The following is a 23,447-nucleotide window of genomic DNA, read 5'->3' on the forward strand; positions in this document are numbered from 1 at the left end:
TAACATTCATTACTTAAGGTATTTACCATGTATTTAAAATTGAGTCATAACTTGGAATCTGTGTTGAATAAATCAATATTATTTGTTGGTGTTTTAACTCTAGTGTAAATGTAACCTGCAGTACATACGGATACATTTTTGACATTTCACAATTTCAAATTAGATTTTTACAATACCCTGGAATGGTTGTGATTGGTTCAAATGTATGTACACATCTCCGTCCTCTCGTGTGATAGGACAGACTCGAGCTATTTTTTGCTCTGCTCTTGGGTCGGCTACATTTCAGTCTGTCCTGAAGAAAATGTAACACAGAGAGGTTGAAGATTAATTTTTTAAATGATGACTCTAAATGCAAGGGTTTTATGAATGAGTTGTATGGACACCACCGCTGGAAATGTGCTCGGTGACAAGGTGGGTACCTATTTCTTCATGAAGAAGTATGTGCTTGTTTTTTAATACTGATGACTTTCATTTTGATTGATGTTCATAAATTGCACATTTGAATAATCTCAAGGTTTTATAAAGATGTAATAGATAATGCAGAACATTCACTTATCCATTAAATTACGGAATAGCAAAACAAAACACTTATATTACTAACTATACTGCTAAAGGACAAGTTTGTCATTATTTGTTCTCAAGGCAGAATTGCAGTAAAATAAGGATAAGTCAGTACGAATGTTGTTTACTCTCATTCTCTTCACTGTACTAAACCCATTGCATAAGTTTGTTTAGATTTACGTTTTAGGATAAAATGTATTTGAAGCTTTTCAAAACTTCAGCATTCAACTATTCCATGTATTAATATAAACTCTGTATTTGCTTGTAAATGCTGTTTAAAGCGTTGTTTTGAGATATGAGTAATAAGAATTAGGTGATCTTCATAAACTCGCTGAAGTGTAAGAAAAATGCTTTACATCATAACAGTGTCGGCGGTTTGTATAGTTAATGGTGTTTAAATGTGATGTACAGAGATAGAGCAGGCATCTGGGAACAATGGGAGACTGGAGTTTGCTTGGGAAACTCTTGGAGAGCGCTCAGGAACACTCAACTGTGGTGGGAAAAGTGTGGCTGACGGTTCTCTTTATCTTCCGCATACTCGTGCTGGGCACAGCGGCGGAGAAAGTCTGGGGCGATGAGCAGTCGGGCTTCATCTGCGACACCAAACAACCCGGCTGCCAAAACGTCTGCTACGACAAGACCTTCCCCATCTCTCACATTCGCTTCTGGGTATTACAGATCATCTTTGTCTCTACCCCGACTCTCATTTACCTGGGTCACGTCTTGCATCTGGTCCGTGTGGAGGAGAAACAAAAGTGGGAAGAAAAGAAGCTCATCCAGCAGTTCGGCAAACAACCCCTTACTGACGAATCCAAAGAGAAGTTTCCTGTGTGCGATAAACAAGGCCACGTACACTTACATGGAGATATTCTGTGCACGTATGTCTTTAACATCATCTTCAAAACTTTATTTGAGGTTGGCTTTATTGGAGCGCAATATTATTTGTACGGTTTTGGCCTGAAACCACTTTATAAGTGCGCACAACCACCTTGCCCCAACACTGTGAACTGCTATATCTCCAGACCAACCGAGAAGACCATCTTTATTATCTTCATGCTAGCGGTGGCTTGTGTGTCTCTCGGTCTTAATCTGCTGGAGATCTATCACCTGGGCTTCACAAAGTGCCGTCAGGGCTTAAGGTACAAAAAAAAGATGGTGACGTCTCCTGCGTCAAACTCCAAAGCACCCGGTGACACGGCTATTACACTTATTCCCAACAACCTGCATGGGCATCACGTGCCTTACCAGCCCCCAGCGGCTGTAAAAAACTCACCTTTCATTCCATATAACAGCAAAACAGCTTACAAACAGAACAAGGATAACTATGCAGTGGAGAAGAATGTTCAGCCGGAAAGGCCAAATCAGCTCGGTCGGCCAAACCCAACGGCAAAAAACTGCAGAAAAGATGATCTCAACATCTGATCCTGGCAAAAAGAGCGAAACAAACCAACAAATAAACCCCGTTTTTTAAATTGTAAATGTTTTGGTCGGTCATTGATGGCAAACATTTCTCTGCATTTCATTTGGATAAGAAACCATGACGTGGATATTGTTTTGCACTATAAGAAGGTTTGTAAATGTGACCTCAGGGGTTGTTTACATGACAGTGTTTTCAACTAAAAATGGAAAACTTTGGCTGTTTATTTACATAACAACATCTGAAAACATGTTTGAAAGTACGAGTTTTGGAAAACGTGAATTTGTGAAAACGGTGATCTCATGCGCAAACATGACACATCTTTACAAAGTGACATCACCAACTACTGGCCTGGAACACAATACACATCATAATGCAGTTTTTAGTCATTTAGCCAAAACGTATGTTTCCTCTTAATTCTCGTGTAAACATACCCGTGGCATTTTTTTTTTAGTTGGGTTCTGTACAATGCTTCAGAATGGAACGTGATACTTAAAACAACAAACCTGAAATGTCTAAACGTAAAGCTGTTAATCTACAGTTTAAAGAAATGCTTATTTGATAATAAAAAATGATGATGGAAAACTGTCCGGTTAATATCTTAGGCCTACGTATTTCACATTTTGTGTCATCATATACAGGGCACACGATGGCCAGGGTAGCAGAGGGCTTGTGTAAACAGTTAAATTTAGCCATCATCTCCAGCTAGGCCGCATATCAGCCTTCACCTATGTTGAGTAGCACTTCAGAGATGTCCTCTTCAGTGTTATATTTAGATCAGAGATGACAGGAGCCAAAGAGCTCCTACGTGTCAACTATTCATCTGTTCTACGTTTATTGTGATCCTTTCAGACTGAATTGTTGGTCTCTAAATGCAATAAAATAATTTGCTTCATATTTCTCTTAAAAATCAATTTTGAAACTGTGTGCAAGATGTATGAATAACATAAACATCTGTTGAATCTGTTTCCCAACTAACCTTCTATTAGTCATTTATTTAGGCAAAATAACAACTTGCAGTGTTTAGGTTTCCGAGGACACTGCATTGTACTGTGGCAGTAGTGTGACTGTTTTAACAAAAGTATATCAAAGCAGCCTAGGTTAGGTATTTTTCAGATCTAATCTCGAAAAACATTGTTTTGGGGCGGTTTCCTGGACAGGGATTACACTAGTCCTGCAGTTTTTTATGGATAAGATCAGTGGTTCCCAAACCTGTTCCTGAGGACCCACTGTTCTGCAGAGTTTGTCTCCCTAATCCAACACACCGGACTCAAATCCTCAACTCATTAAGGGTGAGATCCATGAACTGAAGTAAGCATCCCAGTTTAGGGAGACATTAAAATGTTGTTGACCGAACAGCGATGCCAGCCATACACTTGCATTGGTTTTGAGTCCATACAATAGAAGTCCATGCCTGCCACCGCTGTCCGGTAATCAACATTCTTCTAAATATCTTCTCTTGTGTTCTGCTGTAGGAAGGTAGTCATACAGGTTCCAAATGACAAGAGGGTGAGTAAATGATGACTGATGAATGATTCTTTTATTTTCCCAGAGAAATTAAAACAGGAACTGTGCAACTCAAATAGACTTCCCTGGTAAAACCTTCTCCGTTCTGCGGTGGGGTTCCTTTTTCAAAACGTAGAGAGCAAAGCCTATGCTGTCCCTCAGAAATGAGCAAAATAATTACTTTGTGTTTGAAGACCGCCAAAGACCGTTAGGGGAAATACAGTATAGTACATCAATTTAAAAAATACAGTAAATCACTGTATTTAGTGACGTCACACAAAAATCCCACAATGCAATAGAAATTACAGTTATTTACTGTATAGATAAATTGCTGTACTATACTGGGTGATATAAAGGAAATAACTGTAAAAATTACAGAAATGTCTAACAGTGTAAGTAATTACTCTGTGAATTGATCCCCAACAATGATTTTAGACATTTGAGCCCTTTTTGCATTTTTTGTGAGCTTTATGTGCGCAGTGACGTGTAACCTCCCCACCAAAGCTAGTAGAACAAGGCAACTTTTTATAGGTTTAAAAAATGACAAGATAGTTATAATTGGTGTGTTTTATGTCATAGATTAGAACGTACAAATATTTGCAGGGTTTGTTAGCTACAGACCTTATTTTTGGCGATACGTCATCTCTGAGCCACTCCATTCTGTTGCACTCGGAAATGCGTCAGAACACGGAACATTGTTTTATTTTTACACAGAGGTCGGTAGATCTATTAGTAAAACCTGTTGTCTTTGGGAATCCTTGTTGCAATTTATGCCAATGGTGATATGAGGTTTTTACAACATTTGCGTGATTTATGAACCATTAGAGATACTTTAATGTCTACATTACATTTATTTTGGGAACTACATTTTAAGGCCCTATGGTTCAGCTCGTATGAGGATCTAAATATGGCTTCATGAGTTAACTGTAAAAATGTGCACATTTTCAGACATCAAAAACCAAATGTGGGAATTTTTTTTTTAAATCTGATCATTTCTTTTAAACATTGACATCAAAATACTCTTGAAATTAGACATTTATATTTTTTCTATCTATAAAAGCAACGCTCCTGAACATATTCCAGTGTCTTTTTGGCACTGAGTTACTGTCAAAAAATATTGGGTTGAGGCACATTAACTTGCTTTAGATATATTATTTATATATTTGTTTGAGGTTAAGGGAAATTTGGATAAAGGGTTGTTGTTAATTATGGCCCAAGCACTGATGAAAAACACATGAAAGTTTGCGTATGTGTCAGAGGTGGCTTAAACGAATCTAATCGTTTGTTTTAGATGTAATGCAATGTGTATACTTGATTTCAAAAATATATTTTTTATAAGGTTCGCTGTATTTTCCACATAACGTGCATGTATGTATCTTCTTTTTGCTCTGCCTCTCTTAACGCGCTGATTTTTTACAAAGTTCATCGCTCTGAAAAGCGAGGTGTGGTATGATTGGCCAGTTAACCAGTGCATAGGGATTGGTCAAATACTGCAAGCATGTGACACCTCATCAGGTTCCAAAGCAATTGTACTGACAGGTACCTCCATCTTACTTGCGTTTACATTTGGGCGGTCTTAGTCAAATCATACCACGAACTGACATAGATTTGTGAGGGGGTGGTTACACAAGGCGTTTCAGGCAGGTCTGGGTGAGCATTTGCTTTTAGATAGAATGCATCTTTTGTTCTGATACTTTCATTTTTGCAATTTTACGTGTCATGCATGGGCAACTTATGAGACGCCATAGACACAGAAAAACATGTGTTTGCGCCATATGACCCCTTTTATAAATATTCATCCATGACCTTTTATATTGTGGCTTGCATCACTTCATTCACTGGTCTTGCTTCTGTAAAAATACTTTTTACTTTGAGCAAGGGAAATATTAATCATCAATGGTTTTTGACAGTTTTTATAGTAAAGTGTAGTCAAGTCATGGTTATTTTTTAAATTTGCAATATTGCTTATGTGCGTTGTTATTCGTAAAATATCTGAATGCATGGTAACTACCTAAAAGAAATGTAATGGTATTAATATGGTTTAGCCAAAAATAAAAATTCTTTCATGAATTATAAACACTCACTAGCTGTTCCAAAACTGAGAACAGAGAAAGATATTTGGAGAAATGCTTGTAACCAAACATTTCTTGGATCCCATTTACTACCATAGAAGAAAAATGGTAATGGTAGACAAAAGTGCCCCAGAACTGTTTGCTGTCCCACATTCTTCAAAATAGATCCCCGCAACGACCTCTGCCTAGCCCGCTGGTCCCAATGCCCATCATTGTCGTACCCTTTGGCTGCATTGGCATGAATCTGGTGGAGCTGTTGCCAAAGTCCGCCCGTGGCCATGAACATATCCTCGTCGTGCTTGACTACGCAACCCGTTCCCCCGAGGCGATACCCCTCCGCAAGGCCACGGCTAAGTCTATCGCCAAGGAGCTGTTCCTGTTGTTCAGCCGGGTTGGCATCCCCTCGGAGATCCTGACAAACCAGGGAACCCCATTCATGTCCAGGCCTCCGCCGGCTGCTACAAATCAAACAGCTCCGCACGTCGGACTTGTGGAGCGGTTTAACCAGACCCTTAAGAGGATGCTCCGACGGGTAGTAGCCCCAGACTTCAGCTTCACCTTTCTGCTCCAGACGGACGTCTCCGACACCGGGCTGGGAGCCGTCCTGTCCCAGGTCCACTCCGGAGAAGAACAATCCAGTAACGTATCTCAGCTGTAAAACCAAATATGCCACAGTCGAGAAGGAAGTGCTCGCCATGAAGTGTGCAGTCCTGGAGCTTCGGTACTATCTTCTTGGCCGAGGCTTCACCCTCATAACTTACCACGCACCTCTCCAGTGGATGGCCCAGGCCAAAGACACCAACGGCCGAGTAACCCGCTGGTTCCTGGCGCTCCAGAACTTGCACATCAAGGTGCAACACCGGGCGGGGGTCGCAAACAGTAACGCAGATGGATTGTCCCGGATGTGGTCCGGCTTGGCCGGTCTGTCAGGTGACATGTCCCTCCCACCCCTTCTTATATCCCCAGATACACAGGAGAGAAGGAAGATCTCCAGGTCAAAGCTGGGGGGGAATGTGGCAGGGGTATGGAGCCATAGTCAGTGTCGCCTGGGAGATAGCCCGGCCGCTAATGATAATCACGACGACCTTGGACCGATTAGCAGCCAGGCATAAAAAGACAGCGGGGACCCACAGACAGGGTGCTGGATTTCCCTCGCACACAAGGACTAACCTGTCGTTTCTCTTGTCTGTTTTAAAGTGACCGAGTCGGACTTGAACCAAGGTCGGCACCAAGAGATCACGCCTGATTTCCCCACTGTACGAGGAGCACCCCGGAAGCTGAATAAGCCTGATTTTGTTCTGGTACTTTGATTTCTGTTAATAAAACTTCCCCTCCGGGATTGCTGTCCGAGATCTTGTGCCGTTATGTCTCTTACCTTGCCACAGTGATTACAGCCTATTAAAATAAACAAGCAAACAAACAAAATCAATAGAGGGTATGCATAGACGTTACTTTTCCAAGTGAACATGCCGAGACACGCCCCCTTGAGGGGTAAAACAAATTGCTGCTTTCAAAAGGAGAAACAAAAAACACAGAACTAAAACATCCAAATATTAGCTGAAATTACACGATTGTTTACTGTAGTCTGTCTGGTGTTATTAAGTGCCCCTTTTTGGCTTTACGCAGGCAATGTGAAGAGACGTCACAGTCAGGTTGCCACAGCGTGAGTTCTTCAGTGTCTGTTTGATATGTTCCGGCCTTTAGCGTACCGGAAAATTGCCACTCCGATTACGGGTGATTGATTGTAATAACATCACACTTACAGATAGGGAGAACTTGTGCTGCATTCCAGACAACTGGAATTTTGGATATTCCCACCTCAACACCAGAAATAAATGTCTGTAAAAGTCAAACATGGGACCTCTTAACTGTCAGATCGATCAACCGGACCTCAAGGAAACGTGACATTTGTAACCCAAAATGCAGTGAAATTAACGCAGAGCTCCCCAAAGTAAATCAAACCAATCAAACAGGGTTGAAGAAGACAGAACTTTCAGTCAATTAAAATGTACTGTCGGCAGGTGGACACTAACAGAAACCAAGAGCGAATAAAAGAGCGATCATTCTGGGTTTAATGACAACTGTGTAATGAGATTTGAGAAGACAAACATAACAAATCCAATAAAAAGGAAAAAATGGTAAGAAACTAACTTTTGTGAATACTGCTGTTTTAAATTAAAACTTATGTGGTTTGTCACATAATGTATGACTTAACGTATGTTCGACTTTGGAAGGCTTGATTCTGATTGGTCAGTCACGACATTTGCAGGTACGTTATTCCCAGATAACAACCACTCAAAATGAATAACACACAGGAACCCGGATGCTGCAAATCATTTTGCAGGTACAGTTTTAATTTTTTTAAATATAAATGTCTTTTAATAACATACAGTATATGACATTATAAATCATTAAATCAAATTGCCTGTTCGTGACATTTGAACGTTGTTTCTTACCTTAAGACCTAAAGTAAACTGCTTTTCTTCAATGAAGGTCTGCATTCGGTAAAAAATTTTGAATAAAATATGTAAAAAATTTTACTCATGCGGCGATAACCACCGACTGCCTGTACATTATCCCTTACATAACAGATAAATTTAGAAGGCATAAGATATGATCGATTTAATTAACAGAATAATTCAATAGACTACTGAACTTTTATCACAGGTAATGAAAAATTTTTGGATCAAATTTGCATTTAGCATCATTGAAACAGTTGTTTGGCAAATTGTTACTTTAGTAAATAAATATTTGTAATCAAAAATATGTCAAAATACATTTTTTCATTGTAATGATTTCAAAAGTGGTAAAAATAATTATAAATGTGTGCAGTTTTATTACTCCTGCATTGTCATGTTGAAGTCATGGTGTCACAATACAAAAAGCACAGTTTCAGAAGACATAGACAGTAAGATTAAACTCACCATTTCCAATAACACGGAATGTAATTATCTTAAACCCATTTTCAATGATTTATTTCAGACATTATCTTATTAGTTAAACATTCTGTGTAACATAGGGAAACTCTTATCCTATCTCCTTTTAAAACTAAAACAACCATATGTGACATTAATGTTTCATTAGCTGATTGTATGCAGTATCTGATCCCTTTTTTTAAAGAGTGTTATTAAAATCTCCAAAAAACAATTCATTGATCAAAAAACCCTTCTATATCTTTTTTTATTTGATCCAACTTTTACATGTTTTGGCCAATCAATATATTAAAGCCTCATTTTTTTAAGCTCTATATTATATTTACAAATATTTGCAGCAGATAGTTGATTATTTACTTGATTGAAATCCTGATGCTCAATCCTGATGCATTATAACCGAATCTTCAAATGCTGGGTTCTGATAAATGTGCTGTGTCTGAAAATCCACATCATAGTGCACATGGTCTGTTCCTGGCATAAATAAAAATCATTAAGCACATTGCATTATCAGTCATCTAAATTCACCATCTACACATAAACGGTATGGATTTAGAATTAAACCCTTTAATTTCCAGTAAAAGTCTGCTTTTTGACAACATACTGTAAATTCAATATTCTGCAGGTTGACTTGAGAATAAGGTTGGCATCTGTCAATTAGCCATCGCTATACATTTGTCTGTTAATAAGAAATTGTCATTTCAAAAGAAATGTACCACAGGGATCAGTGTTAGGTTCTCTCCTTTTTCATTGCATATACTGTCATTGGGAGACATTATCAGGAATTTTTTTAAATTCAGTTTACATTACGACCTGAACAAAACTCCTTAAGGCTCGACTGGATGGCAAGTCATTTTCTCCTTTAAAATTTTCAAAGTATATAGGTATTTTTAGGCGGCAATTAACATCCCAGACGCCAGTGTGGGCATCCTTACTTACAGTTGTATAACAATGTAAGGGAACTGCATTTATTTTTGCTCTTCTTCTGTGAAACCACTATCTCCACACTGGGAGCAATCTCCGCCTGCATCGTGATGAATGGAATAAAACGGAACCTAATCATGATTAATCTGTAAATACTCTTTCACAGCGAGTGCGACACAATAAACATGCAAACAGCTGAAACTGTTCACAAAGAACATGAAATTATGGATCCCACACCTGTAAGATATGTTGGTGCTTATTGACAATTAATTGTACTCTTGCACACAACGAGTATTCCAGCCATCCAAAAACTTGTAATGCAACTAGAGAACCTGTAATGTTAGCAAACCTCACAGAACCACAAGGACAAAAGCTGATTTTGAAACATTCATGTCTTTAACCTATAGTGTCGTTGGAATTACATTTAATTCACCCATTTTGTCTGCCCTTGTCAGTATCTATTGATGCATTGTATTTATCACTGTGTGAGTCTGCATGTACAGATGTGAAAGTATGGATGCCCACACTCGCTATACTGAACATCCAACATGGCGACCATTTATTTTACCATAACCATAAGATGCTAAAATATAATCTATAAACTGCTGCCCAGTGCCATTAAGAACCTGGGGCAGATTTTATTCACTACCCCAGATAGCACAGAAACATCTGTAACATGTCTGCTAAAGATCTGGGCACGTATTCATGAAAAATCTTAGTGCAAAGAGATTCTCCTAGTGACAAAATTCTACGAAAGTTCTTAGAAATGTGAGCTTTTCCGATTGAAGTTACAGAAAAGATCCTAGTAAAGAAAAAAGTCATTCATAAAGCATCTTAACCGTCTTAAGGAGAGCTCTTCGATTTTACCACACAGATTTTATTAAAGAATTTGGTGGGTTCTTATCAGAACTAGTACTGGCTGCAGATAGAGTCCTTGTTGTTGGTGACTTTAACATTCATGTAGATAATGATACAGATGCTTTAGGAATGGCTTTTAAAGACACTCTTAACTCCATGGGCGTTAGTCAACATGTGTCGGGACCTACTCACCTTCGTAATCATACTTTAGATTTAATATTGTCTTACGGTATAAACGTGGGCGACGTAAAAATCCTTCAGCAGAGCGAAGACATTTCGGATCATTATCTGGTATCATGCTTGCTTCACTACCCAATGGTGGCAAATCAAACTCGAAGTTACAAATATTGTAGAACAATAACTTCAAATCTCTAGCATGAGTAATAACGTTGAAGATCTTGACTTTACCATTGAAAATATTAATGCCACCTTCTCGGAAACGCTAGACATAGTTGCTCCTCTGCACTTAAAGAAGATTAAAAATGACAGACCGACACCGTGGCATAATGAACTCACTCAGGCTCTAAAGAAAGCGGCACAAAAAAGGGAGCGCAACTTTAAGAAAACTAAATTAGAGGTATTTCGTACTGCATTGAAGGAAAGTATTAGAAAATACAGGAAAGCCCTAAAAACGTCTAAATCTGCCTACCTTTCATCACTAATAGAAGAAAACCAGCATAACCCTAGGTTTTTATTTGATACAGTGGCTAAATTAACCAAAAATAAATCGTCAGCGACTTCTGATTCTGTATACCAGCATAGCAGTGATGATTTTATGAACTATTTCACAAATACAATCCCAATGAAGATTTCCAGTCTGGATTTAGAGCACATCACAGTACAGAGACTGCCCTGATTAGAGTTACAAATGATCTGCTTATGGCGTCCGACCAAGGTTGTATCTCCTTATTGGTGCTGCTAGATCTTAGTGCTGCATTCGACACCATTGACCACAGCATGCTCCTACATAGACTCGAAAATGATGTCCGTATTAAGGAAATAGCTTTGAAATGGCTTAGATCTTATTTATGCGACGGTTTTCAATATGTAGCAATAAACAATGAGGTATCACGCAAATCGCAAGTCCAGTACGGTGTACCACAGGGCTCAGTCTTAGGGCCTATGCTCTTCGCATTATATATGCTACCTCTAGGAGATATAATAAAGCTACACAGAGTAAGCTTTCACTGTTATGCTGATGATACGCAACTCTATATTTCCTCGAAGCCTCATGAAACACAACAATTCCATCGAATAGTGGAATGCATAGTCGATATAAAAAAGTGGATGAGTAGCAATGTTTTATTACTGAACTCGGACAAAACTGAAGTGTTACTTATCGGACCGAAAACCGCCCTATGTAACAACCAAGAATACTGCTTAACTATTGATAGATCTTCCATAAAACCCTCATCTTCAGCTAAGAATCTTGGCTTTATATTCGATAGTACTCTGTCATTTGAGAACCAGGTCGCCAACACCTGTAAAATTGGGTTTTTCCATCTTAAAAATATATCTAAACTACGTAATATGCTGTCACCATCAGATGCAGAGAAGCTCATACATGCCTTTATGACATCAAGACTAGATTACTGTAATGCACTATTAGGTGGTTGCCCTGCAGGCCTATTACAAAAACTCCAACTGGTCCAAAATGCGGCAGCTCAAGTTCTTACGCGTACAAAAAAGTATGAGCATATTGGCCCGGTTCTGTGAACCTTGCACTGGTTACCTATAAAGCATCGCATAAACTTTAAAATCTTCCTTATTACCTATAAAGCCTTGCATGGTTTAGCTCCTCACTACTTGAGAGAACTTCTAACGTATTATAGTCCATCACGTGCACTACGCTCTCAGGTGTCAGGTCAGTTGGTAATACCTAGAATTTCAAAATCAAGTGCAGACGGCAGATCCTTTTCCTATCTAGCGCCTAAACTTTGGAACAGTCTTCCCTGCAATGTCCGGGAGGCAGACACACTCTGTCAGTTTAAATCTAGACTAAAGACGCATTTTTTTTATCTTGCATACACTACACTATCATAATATATATATTTCAAAGATCTAGGCTGCACTAGTTAGATCAACCGGAACCAGGGACACTTCCAATAACAACTGATGCATTTGTTGCATCAAAGAGTGCAGAACAGTACTCTACTCTCAGCCAGTCTTGTCTCATTGTTCCAATGTTACAAGAGCGGGCAGGGCGGCATCCATTCCCAGACCAGACTAATGCTGGACGAAGGACGTGGCAACTCTACGAAACTTCAGTCCCTATTAGATTATTAATGATAATTTTAAATCTAACTTTTTTATTTTGCCTTGTTGTGCGCGCATTGTCGAGCTTGTGCAGAGGCAGCAGTTTTTGCCAGAGGGGAACTGGAATCCCCTGGTTAGGCCTGGTTTCCCTCTGAGGTTTTTTTCTCCTCCAATGGAGTTTTGGGTTCCTCGCCACCGTTTGCATTCTATTTTGCACTGTTTGCCTGGCCGGGGGGCTGCTAGAATTTGATAGTCTTATTTAATTAACACTGCATATAGGAATTTATTGTGTGTCTGATATTTGACCTGTGTTTTGACTTCCATAACCTTTTATGTTTTACTTATAGTCAATGTTTTCTTGTACAGCTGCTTTGTAACAATGCAAATTGTAAAAAGCGCTATATAAATTAAGCTGAAGCTGACTCTTAAGGTCCAAACTTGTAGGAGTTGCGAGGAGAACCTTTAATGGACCAAACAGGAAAAGTGGGAAGAAATGTGTTGCAGAAATGTGTTTTAATGCATGACAGTTTCCATATTACTTTTAAGGTTTGTCTGATTTTTTTTTATGTTTTTTGTGTGTGTTCAACTTTTGTTTATCTTGGTTTTGGTTTTCTTGTATAGCTGCTTTGATGCAATGCAAATTGTAAAAGCGCTATAAAATAAAATGACATTGAATTGAATGACAGCGAGTTATTAAGACACAACACAGTAGATCGTGCAGGGTTCATGGATGTGACCGATCCTATAAGAGACACGCTAACATCTCCAAAACACAGCGCCAGATATGCCATAGCGCCAGATATAGAAGAAATCACTAAATATTTAGCAACTGGAGAAATGCAGCTATGCAGCAGAGATGATTTTATTTTATTTTTTTTTATTTTTAAAAAAAAAAAATTTTTTGACGTCATTTCCTGTTTGCTGTTTGCTGAGAGTTTACTGAGAGCGCGTGATTTGAGCGGGAGCTCTTTCAAATCTAATTATTCTTGTTACATCTTGAAGAATTGTGTCTTAAATCGTTATTAAGCGAGAGTGAAACCTATCCTTAACTATAGCATAAACAAAAATCGTTGTTAAACGTACTGATACATTATTTGTATCGGATCATTCTGTGTTAGCCCTTAGGCTATTAGCATTATCCGCCTGCATACTGCTTAACTCGCTGTTCTCATTACTACATCACTAATAGCTAATGCTAATGCTTCAGACGTGTTTGTACCTTTGAGTGCAGATGAGGAAACGTTTGCGCTTCAGTCGGAATTGGAGGCTGTGGAGAAGCAGATCCAGGATTTATTTGAGAAGCAAACACGGCTGCGAGAACGTATACCGGCGCTGGAAACATCCCGTGCTGAAGCTCGCAAATCCGCGGTAAGTTTTCATCGCGATTATAATACTTCTTCCACTTCTACTCCGCGTGTTTCTCTGCACAGAGCCCAGGCTAAGAGAACACGACCAGCCCAAATGAACTTCACTCCTGCACCGGCACACCAACGGCGAAAGGCGCTAGCCAGGACCGGTGAGATGACTCAGCTGCCGCCACCGGTTTTCGAGATCCAGACCAGGAACCGCTTTGCCGCCCTCTGTGAGACCGAATGCAACGCTGTGATCATCGGAGACTCGATCGTCCGGAACATACGCGCTACATCTACTAAAGGTAAGGTGCGCACTCACTGTTTTCCCGGTGCTCGTGTTCTTGATGTGTCTGCGCAGGTACCTGCGATCCTGAAGGACAACGCTAACGCCGAAGCTGCCGTGCTGCACGCGGGAGTGAACGACGTCAGGATGCGGCAGTCGGAGATCCTGAAGAGGGACTTCAGGAGTCTGATCGAGACTGTACGCAACGCATCGCCCACAGCGAGGATTATCACATCAGGACCGCTGCCTACCTACCGACGAGGGAATGATAAGTTCAGTAGACTTTTTTCGCTTAATCAATGGTTGATGTCATCGTGTATTGAACAGAAGCTGCGCTTTGTAAATAATTTTGATCTGTTCTGGGAGCGACCTAGGCTCTTCCGCCCTGACGGCCTGCATCCCAGCAGCATCGGAGCGGCTCTCCTGTCCGACAACATCTCGCAGGCGCTGCGCACCGGTTGACTATGTCTCCCTCAGGTAAGTCTCCCTCAGGTAAGTCAAAACTTTAACCATAGTATGTGCGCCTCAACTGCTATAAATGTTACTGTTTCCAAATATATAGAGACTATATGTGTCCCCCGAATAATACTACAAAGTAAACATTTTGGCAAAAGTCAGAGAAAAAATCTGATCGTGATTAAACCTGAAGACAATGTAATAAACCACCAAAACCAATTTATAAAGTTCGGCCTAATTAATATTTGATCACTAAATTCAAAGGCAGTTATTGTAAATGAAATGATCACGGACAACAGTTTTAATATACTCTGTCTTACCGAGACCTGGCTTAAACCAAATGATTATTTCGGCCTAAATGAGTGTACCCCACCAAGCTACTGTTATATGCATGAGCCACGTCCGGTTGGTCGGGGTGGCGGCGTCGCTACAATATTTAGAAACTTTCTTACTGTATCTCAGAGAACAGAGCATAAATTTAAATCATTTGAAGTGCTTGCGTTGAACATAATTATTCCTAACAAAAGTAAAAAACCATTGCTTTCTTTTACATTGGCTACGGTGTATAGACCCCCTGGTCCCTATACTGATTTTCTGAAAGAGTTTGCGGACTTCCTATCGGACCTATTGGTTAACGTTGATAAAATACTAATTGTCGGAGATTTTAATATCCACGTAGATAGCGCTAACGATGCATTAGCTGTGGCGTTTACAGAACTACTACAATCTTTTGGGGTAATACAACACATTAAAGGACCCAATCATCGATTTAATCATACACTAGACCTGATTATATCTCACGGAGCCGATCTAACCAATATAGATATTATGCCTCAAAGCGACGATGTCACCGATCACTATCTTATAACGGGTACTTTGCGCACGTCTGGAATCAGCCCTTTAACACGTTATCGACAGGGTAGAACAATCACCTCCGCTACTAAAGATAGCTTCGCAAAGAGCTTGCCAGATCTGACTCCTTTAATAACCAGACCAATAAATAACGAATCGCTCGATGTCATGACCAGGAAATTGGGCACTATTTTCTCTAATACATTAGAAGCTGTTGCACCTATGAAGTCAAAAAAGATTAATGAGAAAAATATTGCACCTTGGTACAATAGCACCACGCACGCCCTTAAAAGAGAAACTCGCAAACTAGAGCGCAAATGGATAAAATCGCAATTAGAAGTCTTTAAAATGGCATGGAAAGAGAGTGCAAATTGTTATAAAAAGGCACTAAAAGCAGCAAAGGCTGAGCACCTTCGTAACCTCATAGAAACCAACAAAAACAATCCAAGGTTTCTATTTAGCACAGTCGCTAAATTAACAAATAAACAGACACCACCTGACCTGGTTATTCCGCCGCACCTTGGTAGCAATGAATTCATGAAATTTTTTACAGAGAAAATCAAAAACATTCGTGACAAAATTGTAAAAACTCAACCTCCAAATCTGTCCTATGAATTAGCACCAACCATCGCTCCAAAAGAAAGGCTACAGCGTTTTCACCTATAAAACAGGAAGATTTAATTCAACTTATCGCAACTTCTAAACCTACAACTTGCTTACTAGACCCCATACCAACTAAATTATTAAAAGAGTTACTACCTGTTGCAATTGAGCCCATTTATAACATTATTAACTCGTCAATTAATCTAGGCCATGTCCCAGGTCCCTTTAAGATGGCCGTCATTAAGCCTCTAATCAAGAAACCAAACTTAGATCCAAATTAACTAGGAAACTATAGACCGATTTCAAATCTCCCATACCTGTCTAAAATACTAGAAAAAGTAGTGTGCACTCAGTTGTGCTCTTTCTTACAAAATAACGACATGCACGAAAAATTTCAGTCAGGCTTTAGATCTCATCATAGCACTGAAACTGCGCTCGTTAAAATTACAAACGACCTGCTTATAGCATCAGATAAAGGTAACATCTCACTCTTGGTCCTGCTTGACCTGAGTGCTGCGTTCGATACCGTAGACCATAACATACTTCTAGATCGCTTACACAATTATACCGGTATTGAGGGACAGGCACTACAATGGTTTAGATCTTACTTGTCAGACAGACATCAATTTGTCCATCTAAATGGGGAATCATCCAATTTAACGCAAGTAAATTATGGATTACCTCAGGGATCGGTTGTGGGACCCGTGCTGTTCTCCATATACATGCTTCCCCTTGGAAACATTATTAAAAAACATGGAATTAGCTTCCATTGCTATGCAGATGATACTCAGCTATATATCTCATCAAAACCAGATGATTCCTCCCAGCTACCCAAATTGGCAGAGTGCATTGAAGATATAAAACATTGGATGACCTATAATTTCCTTCTTTTAAATTCTAATAAAACAGAAATATTCCTTATCGGACCTAAGACACGCAAACCAAATATTTCTGATTATAAACTGCAAGTTGAAGGATGTACTGTTACTCCAACAAATACAGTAAAAGATCTAGGCGTTATATTAGACAGCAACCTGTCATTTCGAAATCACATCTCAAGTGTCACAAAAACAGCCTTTTTCCACCTAAGAAATGTTGCCAAGTTACGAAATATTCTGTGTGTTGCTGACGCAGAGAAGCTTATTCATGCATTTATGACCTCAAGACTTGACTACTGTAATGCTCTACTTAGTGGTTGTCCTGCATCATCAATAAACAAACTACAGTTAGTTCAGAACACAGCTGCCAGAGTTCTAACCAGGACCAGAAAATATGATCACATAACCCCAATTTTATCAACCCTTCACTGGCTACCCATTAAGTATCGTATTGACTTTAAAGTTCTTTTAATCACTTATAAAGCCTTAAAGGGTTTAGCCCCTACCTACCTAACAGAGCTTCTATCATACTACAACCCATCACGCTCTCTAAGATCTCAAAACGAAGGACTTTTGATAATACCTAGAATAACTAAATCCACCAAAGGGGGTCGAGCTTTCTCATACGTAGCACCTAAACTCTGGAACAGCCTCCCTGATATTATTCGAGGATCAGACACACTCGCCCAATTTAAATCTAGATTAAAAACGCATCTTTTCAGCCAAGCATTCACTTTAAGCAAAATATGCTAAATAAACCACCAGGAGATGCTGACATTAGATATTATTTTACTAGAATAATTGGATTTATTATATAAAACACCATGTAGTGTGTTTTACCCTTTCTTGGGTTTTTCGTTTTTCCCCTGTAAAGCTGCTTTGGAACAATGCAAATTGTGAAAGGCGCTAAATAAATAAAATTGAATTGAATTGAATTGAATGATTTGATGATCACACAAACAATTACAGAAACGTATTGTGCCACTGTCCAAACATCTGACAGCAGAGGTCTCAGAGATGTAGGGCAGATGAGCAAACAGTATCAAATAGATGTCTGCCATTGGGTTCTGATAACAAAACAGACTTACTGTTCACTGTCTGGATGTCTGAGTGTGATGTGTCATGTGGACTTGCTGATGTGGATGTCATTACTGGCGGACAGATGTTCTGCTCACTGCTGTCTTCATCGATCTAAACACATACAACAAAAACAATCCAATGTTTGTAGATGCAACAGGTAAAATGCAGGTAAAATCTGTTAAACAGTCGGACTGTACTGAAAACACTATAGTCACATCAAAACTTCATGTAGGTAAGATGACCTTTGCTTTGAGGATGTTGTATTTACATATCGGGCAGGTAGGGTGCTCCAGAAACCATGGCTCTATGCATTTCTTATGGTATAGATGCCTAAAAAAAGAATTGTTAGTGCATTGTGCATTATTTATGTTATCAAGTTTTGACCTTTTATGATGCCCTTATACGTATTGTGTAAGTATTGTTCATTATCAAATAATTTTACATTATTAATTATTACAGCACAGTTTGCGCTAGCTAGTGTAGTTAACTAATGTTAACAAGTAAACGTTATTGTAAAATCCTTTTTTTACTGTATCTCATTTGTCATGATCACAACAGCACCATTTCTTGTGTTTGTTTTGGAAGCACATGGCCATTGATTGTGCCTTGAGCTTCCAGTCCTGCGTCTTACCCCGCCTTCTTGTTTCCTTATTCATTATCCCATTGTCAGTTCACGCCCTACACCTGTTGCCCTTGTTACGCCTCTTTTGTTCCTCTCCTTTTCAAAGTTAATTTGTTTATTTTGTTTTGAACGTCGTGAACGTTTGTCAATAAACAACCTTGGCATCGCCAGGTTGCGTCCCTTTGGGGAGGGGTACTGTAATGATCATGACATCATTCCTTAGATTATGAAATGTCGACTACTAAAACTACTAAGTGGTAAATTAATATTGTCATACTACACCTGCAGGGTAAAACTGTGACCTTTTCATCATGTTTGAAAGCATCAGTACATACAACACAGCATATGTCTTCTGAGTCAACTTCCTACAAACACAGACATCAGGTTCTCTCAGTTGAGTTCTTATTGTTTTATCTTTAAATCTAATGAAATCACAATGTAAGTTCCTTAACTAAAATTTGTCATTTGTAAATTATTTATCAACAAACACAATACCGGGTCGCCTCTTCGCAGAGTCCGAACATGTAACTTTGCTATTGCATTTTTTGCCTCTCGTTTAATCTCCCTCTGTAAAAGTGAATGAAAGAAGAGAATTAGCATATAAAAGTGAATTGTTTACCGTATGTTGAAAACTGGATCCATTTTGAGGAGTTTCAGGTTAAGAGAGAAATCATCTGTCCCTATGGGTGCATTTCAAACATGATTCATTTTGTGCATGTTATGAGTAGGATAACATGTTTATTTAAAAAAAGACCTGGTTTATTTTTAACCCATGATTGGACCAAAAAGAGACAAAGCCAACCATTGGGTTAAATTGAGCCAGGATATCTTCGTATTCAAACCATAAAACAAATTTCATTTATATATTCTTTTTATCCCAACTATGGATTGAAAATAACCAGGCAAAATATACCCAAAATAACCCAGTTAGGTTATTTGTGTGTTAAGTATTTATTGTAATGTTGAGAATTAAACCAGTCATATGAATTTGTCTTTGACTTAAGCCATTTCTAAATTCCACTTTCCCATCTTACATCCAGTTCGCTAACTTGGTTTAAATCCAAAAATAAACTTGAAACTGAAATTTTTACAAAGTCTGGAGTAAATCTGCATAGATTCAATTTACTGAGTAACTGTAAAAGTCGATAATCTTACCTGTTGTATGCGAAGTTGATGATTAATGTACATACGTTTGATGAACAGGAAAGTAAAGTAGCAGACACTGGCAGATGTAATTCCTATGAAAGCGAAAAACAGAGCATATGCCCATAACCACAGGCCAAATGCATTGGCTACTGCAATCATCATGTAGACATCTGTGCCATCCTCAGTCAGGTTGGCAATTTTTGTGCCCAAAATGTTGCCAATCATAATGGCAACTATGTCATCAGCATCTGCAAAAATAAACATAATAATATTTATGACTAATATGCCATTTGAATATCAACAGCAAATCATAATAAAGTTGAAGGGGTCAATTTATTGTTTTGTATACTAAATAAAATTAGTCTTCAACATGTAGCAGACAAAGATGATTTTACTGACTGAATTTACACAGTCAAGTATTTGGCCAATCCTCAAACCAAAATTTGACAGTAAAGTAAGCCGGAAGTTGTGATTGATTTCCAAATTGTGACATGTTTCTGCATGAAACGGAGTATCAAATGATAAAAAATTGTGAGTGTGGCTTATTCTGTCCACTGAAAATTGATTACATCTAGAAAGGTGCTGTAGGTGTTTTTGTTTTCAAAAATGAAAGTTAACAGACGTTCTGCCCTATCAGATGACATCAGAAAAGAAGCACAGAAGAAAGATGCTGGGCAATTCCGTGAAAATGTCAACCTTACCATGAAAAAATTTAGTTTTTTTATCAACAGTTTTTATTATGGTAACAGCACAGATATTAACATTTGGTGGTACAAATACACATGTGAGATCTCTCTTCAAATTTGTAAAGCATTTGTCTTATTTTTAACACATGATTTGTCATTTTCAGGATTGTCACATCCATAACGATACACATTCCTTATAAATTGACACACGAATAGTTTAAAATAAAGTAAATATTTCATGTTCTATAAAGAGGCATCCCTTCTGCATTCATTGGGTATTATTGCTTCAGGATTGTGCATATTATTTTTATTAGAAATCCTACAAACCTTTTTTTTCACATCCATAACGCATGTCTTTTTCCCTTTTTTAAAATAGGAAGTTGGTTCATAGACTGACATTTTTATGTTTAGTCAACAAGGGTTTAGTAAAATATAAACAGATGGGTTCATATATTCATAACAAATGGATTCTTTGAGCATTTTTATGTCACGTCTATAACGCAAACTGTCACGTCCATAACCATTGCCTTGCTCTTAATTCACGACGATGGCGAGATAACTAAACGGTCAAAAGTGTGGTTACACTTCACCAAAGTTGATGCTGACAGTGACAATGCTCGTTGCCACAAGTGCAACAAAACCTTTGCTTGTAAGGGGGAAAACACAAATAATCCGTCAAAGCACCTGTCAAAAGACAGAGAGATGCATCATGTACAGACAGAGAGATGCACTGTTTTTGACTGCTTAGCCCAATCTAGTTCATCTCTTGATGCCCCATCTATGTCAGGTATGTATGCTGAATGCTAACAGACGTTTTATGCATATTTGTAAAAACATAAGGATAAGGATTAAGGAAGATTTAAGAAAAATATTATTTATTTTGCTGTAATTTGTTTCTTTTATTAATTTTGGGTATAATATCAAAAAGTACCGATAAAAATAGCTTTAAAGTAGCGGAGCGATAAGTAGGATGAATAAGAGAAACACAGTTGAAATCTTAATGATAACCATCCCTACTAAAAAGGCAGAAGGCCAACCTTCCTTCCTTCAGTGTAGTTCTGTGGTATTTTGTACTGATAATGATCTGAAATTTCACATTTCTTAAAACAATGTCAAACCGAACAAGTGAAACATTTGAGGTCAGTTTGAAGTTCATAACACGCATATTCCATGACGTCTGACTGATGAGGCGTTTGACTGCAGTCATTCCACCACATGCCTCTAAAATTTCAGTTATATTTGATTATAATAGCAAACAGAGCAACAGTCTGTTTATTGACAAAGTGTTTACGGCTTGATAATTCATGGTTATTCAAAACGAACCCTCAGGAGGTATAATAAAATCTATTAAATGTTGTGTAACTGTTACCTGTGGATATCACCGTCAGCATGATGTGATGGTTAACCACATTATAGTTGTGATCTTAATGTTAATGTAGCACTAAACATTCTTGCTCACTATGTGTAGAGTATTCTAAAGTGTGTTTTTTAAGCTCATTTTCTGTACTTCTGTTTATTATGAAACTCTACAGCTTTTTTTTATTATAAAGTCATAAACCTAAACAACATGATCATGTGACACACAGTTCACTTGTCTCATAACTATACATGTTGTAAGATATAAGATCACTTACGGGGAACAACGGGCACAAGATTATTATGAAAATAACAATTCATAAAAGCATGTTCAGGTCACATTGCATCCTACAAACAAAACACAGATAACGTAAGACATTATAAAATTAAAGCTCGTTTTAGGATTATTGTTGATCAGCCTAAATAAAAGGCAGTTCAACAAATACTACCAGTGTGGTGAATACCAATGTATTATTTTAAAGCACTGTGATTATGGAGTGGAAATGGGTTCAATTGTCACAAAAACGATTGCGATTCACCCAAAATTATTTTTAAAGTTTTCATTTGTTAAGAGTAATCTTGCTTATAGACAAACGGCCCTTGATACAGTCATTATTTATAACACATCTCATTGCCAACACCATCTTGACTGACATAAACAGACACTGACCTAAATCTAATAACATTCCAAACAAAGTTACCGTTTGAAAGATAGACTGTATTTGCCAAAGCCTATTGAAACTCCTAATGAAAGTGACCTATTTGCCAGATATGGTGACCCAAACCCAAAATGTAACCTCTGCATTTAACCCATCCTGAGAGTAGTAAACAAACGCACAGCACGTCATGAACACAAGTACACACGGAGCAGTGGGCAGCTATCACTAGAGCGCCCGGGGAGCTTTGCTCAAGGGCACCTTAGTAGAAACCTTCTGGTCACGAGTCCGACTCTCTAACCATCAGGCCACGACTGCCCCGATGGCTTCATTACATGAACTTAAGTAGTCTTTTCAAACAAGTTCAGGCACTCTTGTGTAAGTTAAGAGCCGTCATACCTGAATGCTCCATTAAGTTTGTGTTATTGCCCGTCCCATCCATGTTGAAAATAACCACTGCGGAGGCTCCCTGTCGCTGGGCGGCCTGGATCTTCTGGGAATACGTACAATTTCCTTTTTTGATGAGGGCAATCCATGGCTTCTGGCTGGGGCTGAACGTAGTATTGGCTGAACATGCCAGAGGATCCGAGTTTGGAAGCACCACTAATCCTGAAGCCGATTCCACGAGCGCGTTCACTCCAAACACACCACATTCACATATACTGCCCACAGTGTTATTAGTCGCTCGGTCAAAGTATGTGACCTGCACGTAAGCGGTCCAGTAGATCAGGGAGGCTCCGAATTGTACGCAGCCCTGAAAAACTAATAGCATCAGCCAGATGGATGAGCTGTTGTACCTGCCTCTGTTGTCCATGTTTGTTCCTGTAGTGTCAGGTGAATACTCCGCGTCTCATTACTCTGCAATAAGATGCCTTCTAGGTGGCAATCCGAGAAGGTTTAACGTCAGGTGACATGCTGTTATCACTGTGTGAACCTTGGACGCTGGTTTAGAT

General features: G+C 38.8%; 2 protein-coding genes across 2 annotated transcripts; one reads left to right on the forward strand and one right to left on the reverse strand.

Moving 5' to 3' along the window:
* The first annotated feature begins 291 nt into the window (after window positions 1–291).
* On the forward strand, window positions 292–2,559 carry LOC306907339 (gap junction alpha-3 protein-like). The gene is made up of 2 exons (XM_079479392.1): window positions 292–411; window positions 973–2,559. Exon 2 carries the CDS (start codon window positions 997–999, stop codon window positions 1,981–1,983), a length of 987 nt encoding a protein of 328 aa, XP_079335518.1. The 5' UTR covers window positions 292–411; window positions 973–996; the 3' UTR covers window positions 1,984–2,559.
* Window positions 2,560–7,609: 5,050 nt separating this feature from the next.
* Window positions 7,610–23,422, reverse strand: rnf128b (ring finger protein 128b). Its single transcript, XM_079480399.1, has 7 exons — window positions 22,894–23,422; window positions 19,806–20,044; window positions 19,146–19,217; window positions 18,933–19,015; window positions 18,271–18,358; window positions 18,037–18,139; window positions 7,610–8,960 (listed from the first exon to the last, which is right to left on the reverse strand). Exons 1-7 carry the CDS (start codon window positions 23,306–23,308, stop codon window positions 8,866–8,868), a joined length of 1,095 nt encoding a protein of 364 aa, XP_079336525.1. The 5' UTR covers window positions 23,309–23,422; the 3' UTR covers window positions 7,610–8,865.
* Window positions 23,423–23,447: the final 25 nt, after the last annotated feature.

The sequence above is a fragment of the Barbatula barbatula genome (assembly GCF_947034865.1).
Source record: "Barbatula barbatula genome assembly, chromosome: 18".
Taxonomy (NCBI): Eukaryota; Metazoa; Chordata; class Actinopteri; order Cypriniformes; family Nemacheilidae; genus Barbatula; species Barbatula barbatula.

Bases quoted from the DNA above. Each gene is read 5' to 3' on its own strand.
- LOC306907339 (XM_079479392.1), top strand. From the start codon at position 997: ATGGGAGACTGGAGTTTGCTTGGGAAACTCTTGGAGAGCGCTCAGGAA.
- rnf128b (XM_079480399.1), bottom strand. From the start codon at position 23,308: ATGGACAACAGAGGCAGGTACAACAGCTCATCCATCTGGCTGATGCTA. The intron at 20,045-22,893 runs GTATGACGGCTC...TTATTTTTGCAG, and splicing joins AAACTTAATGGAGCATTCAG to ATGCTGATGACATAGTTGCC. The intron at 19,016-19,145 runs GTATTGTGTTTG...CTGTGTTTGTAG, and splicing joins CTCTGCGAAGAGGCGACCCG to GAAGTTGACTCAGAAGACAT.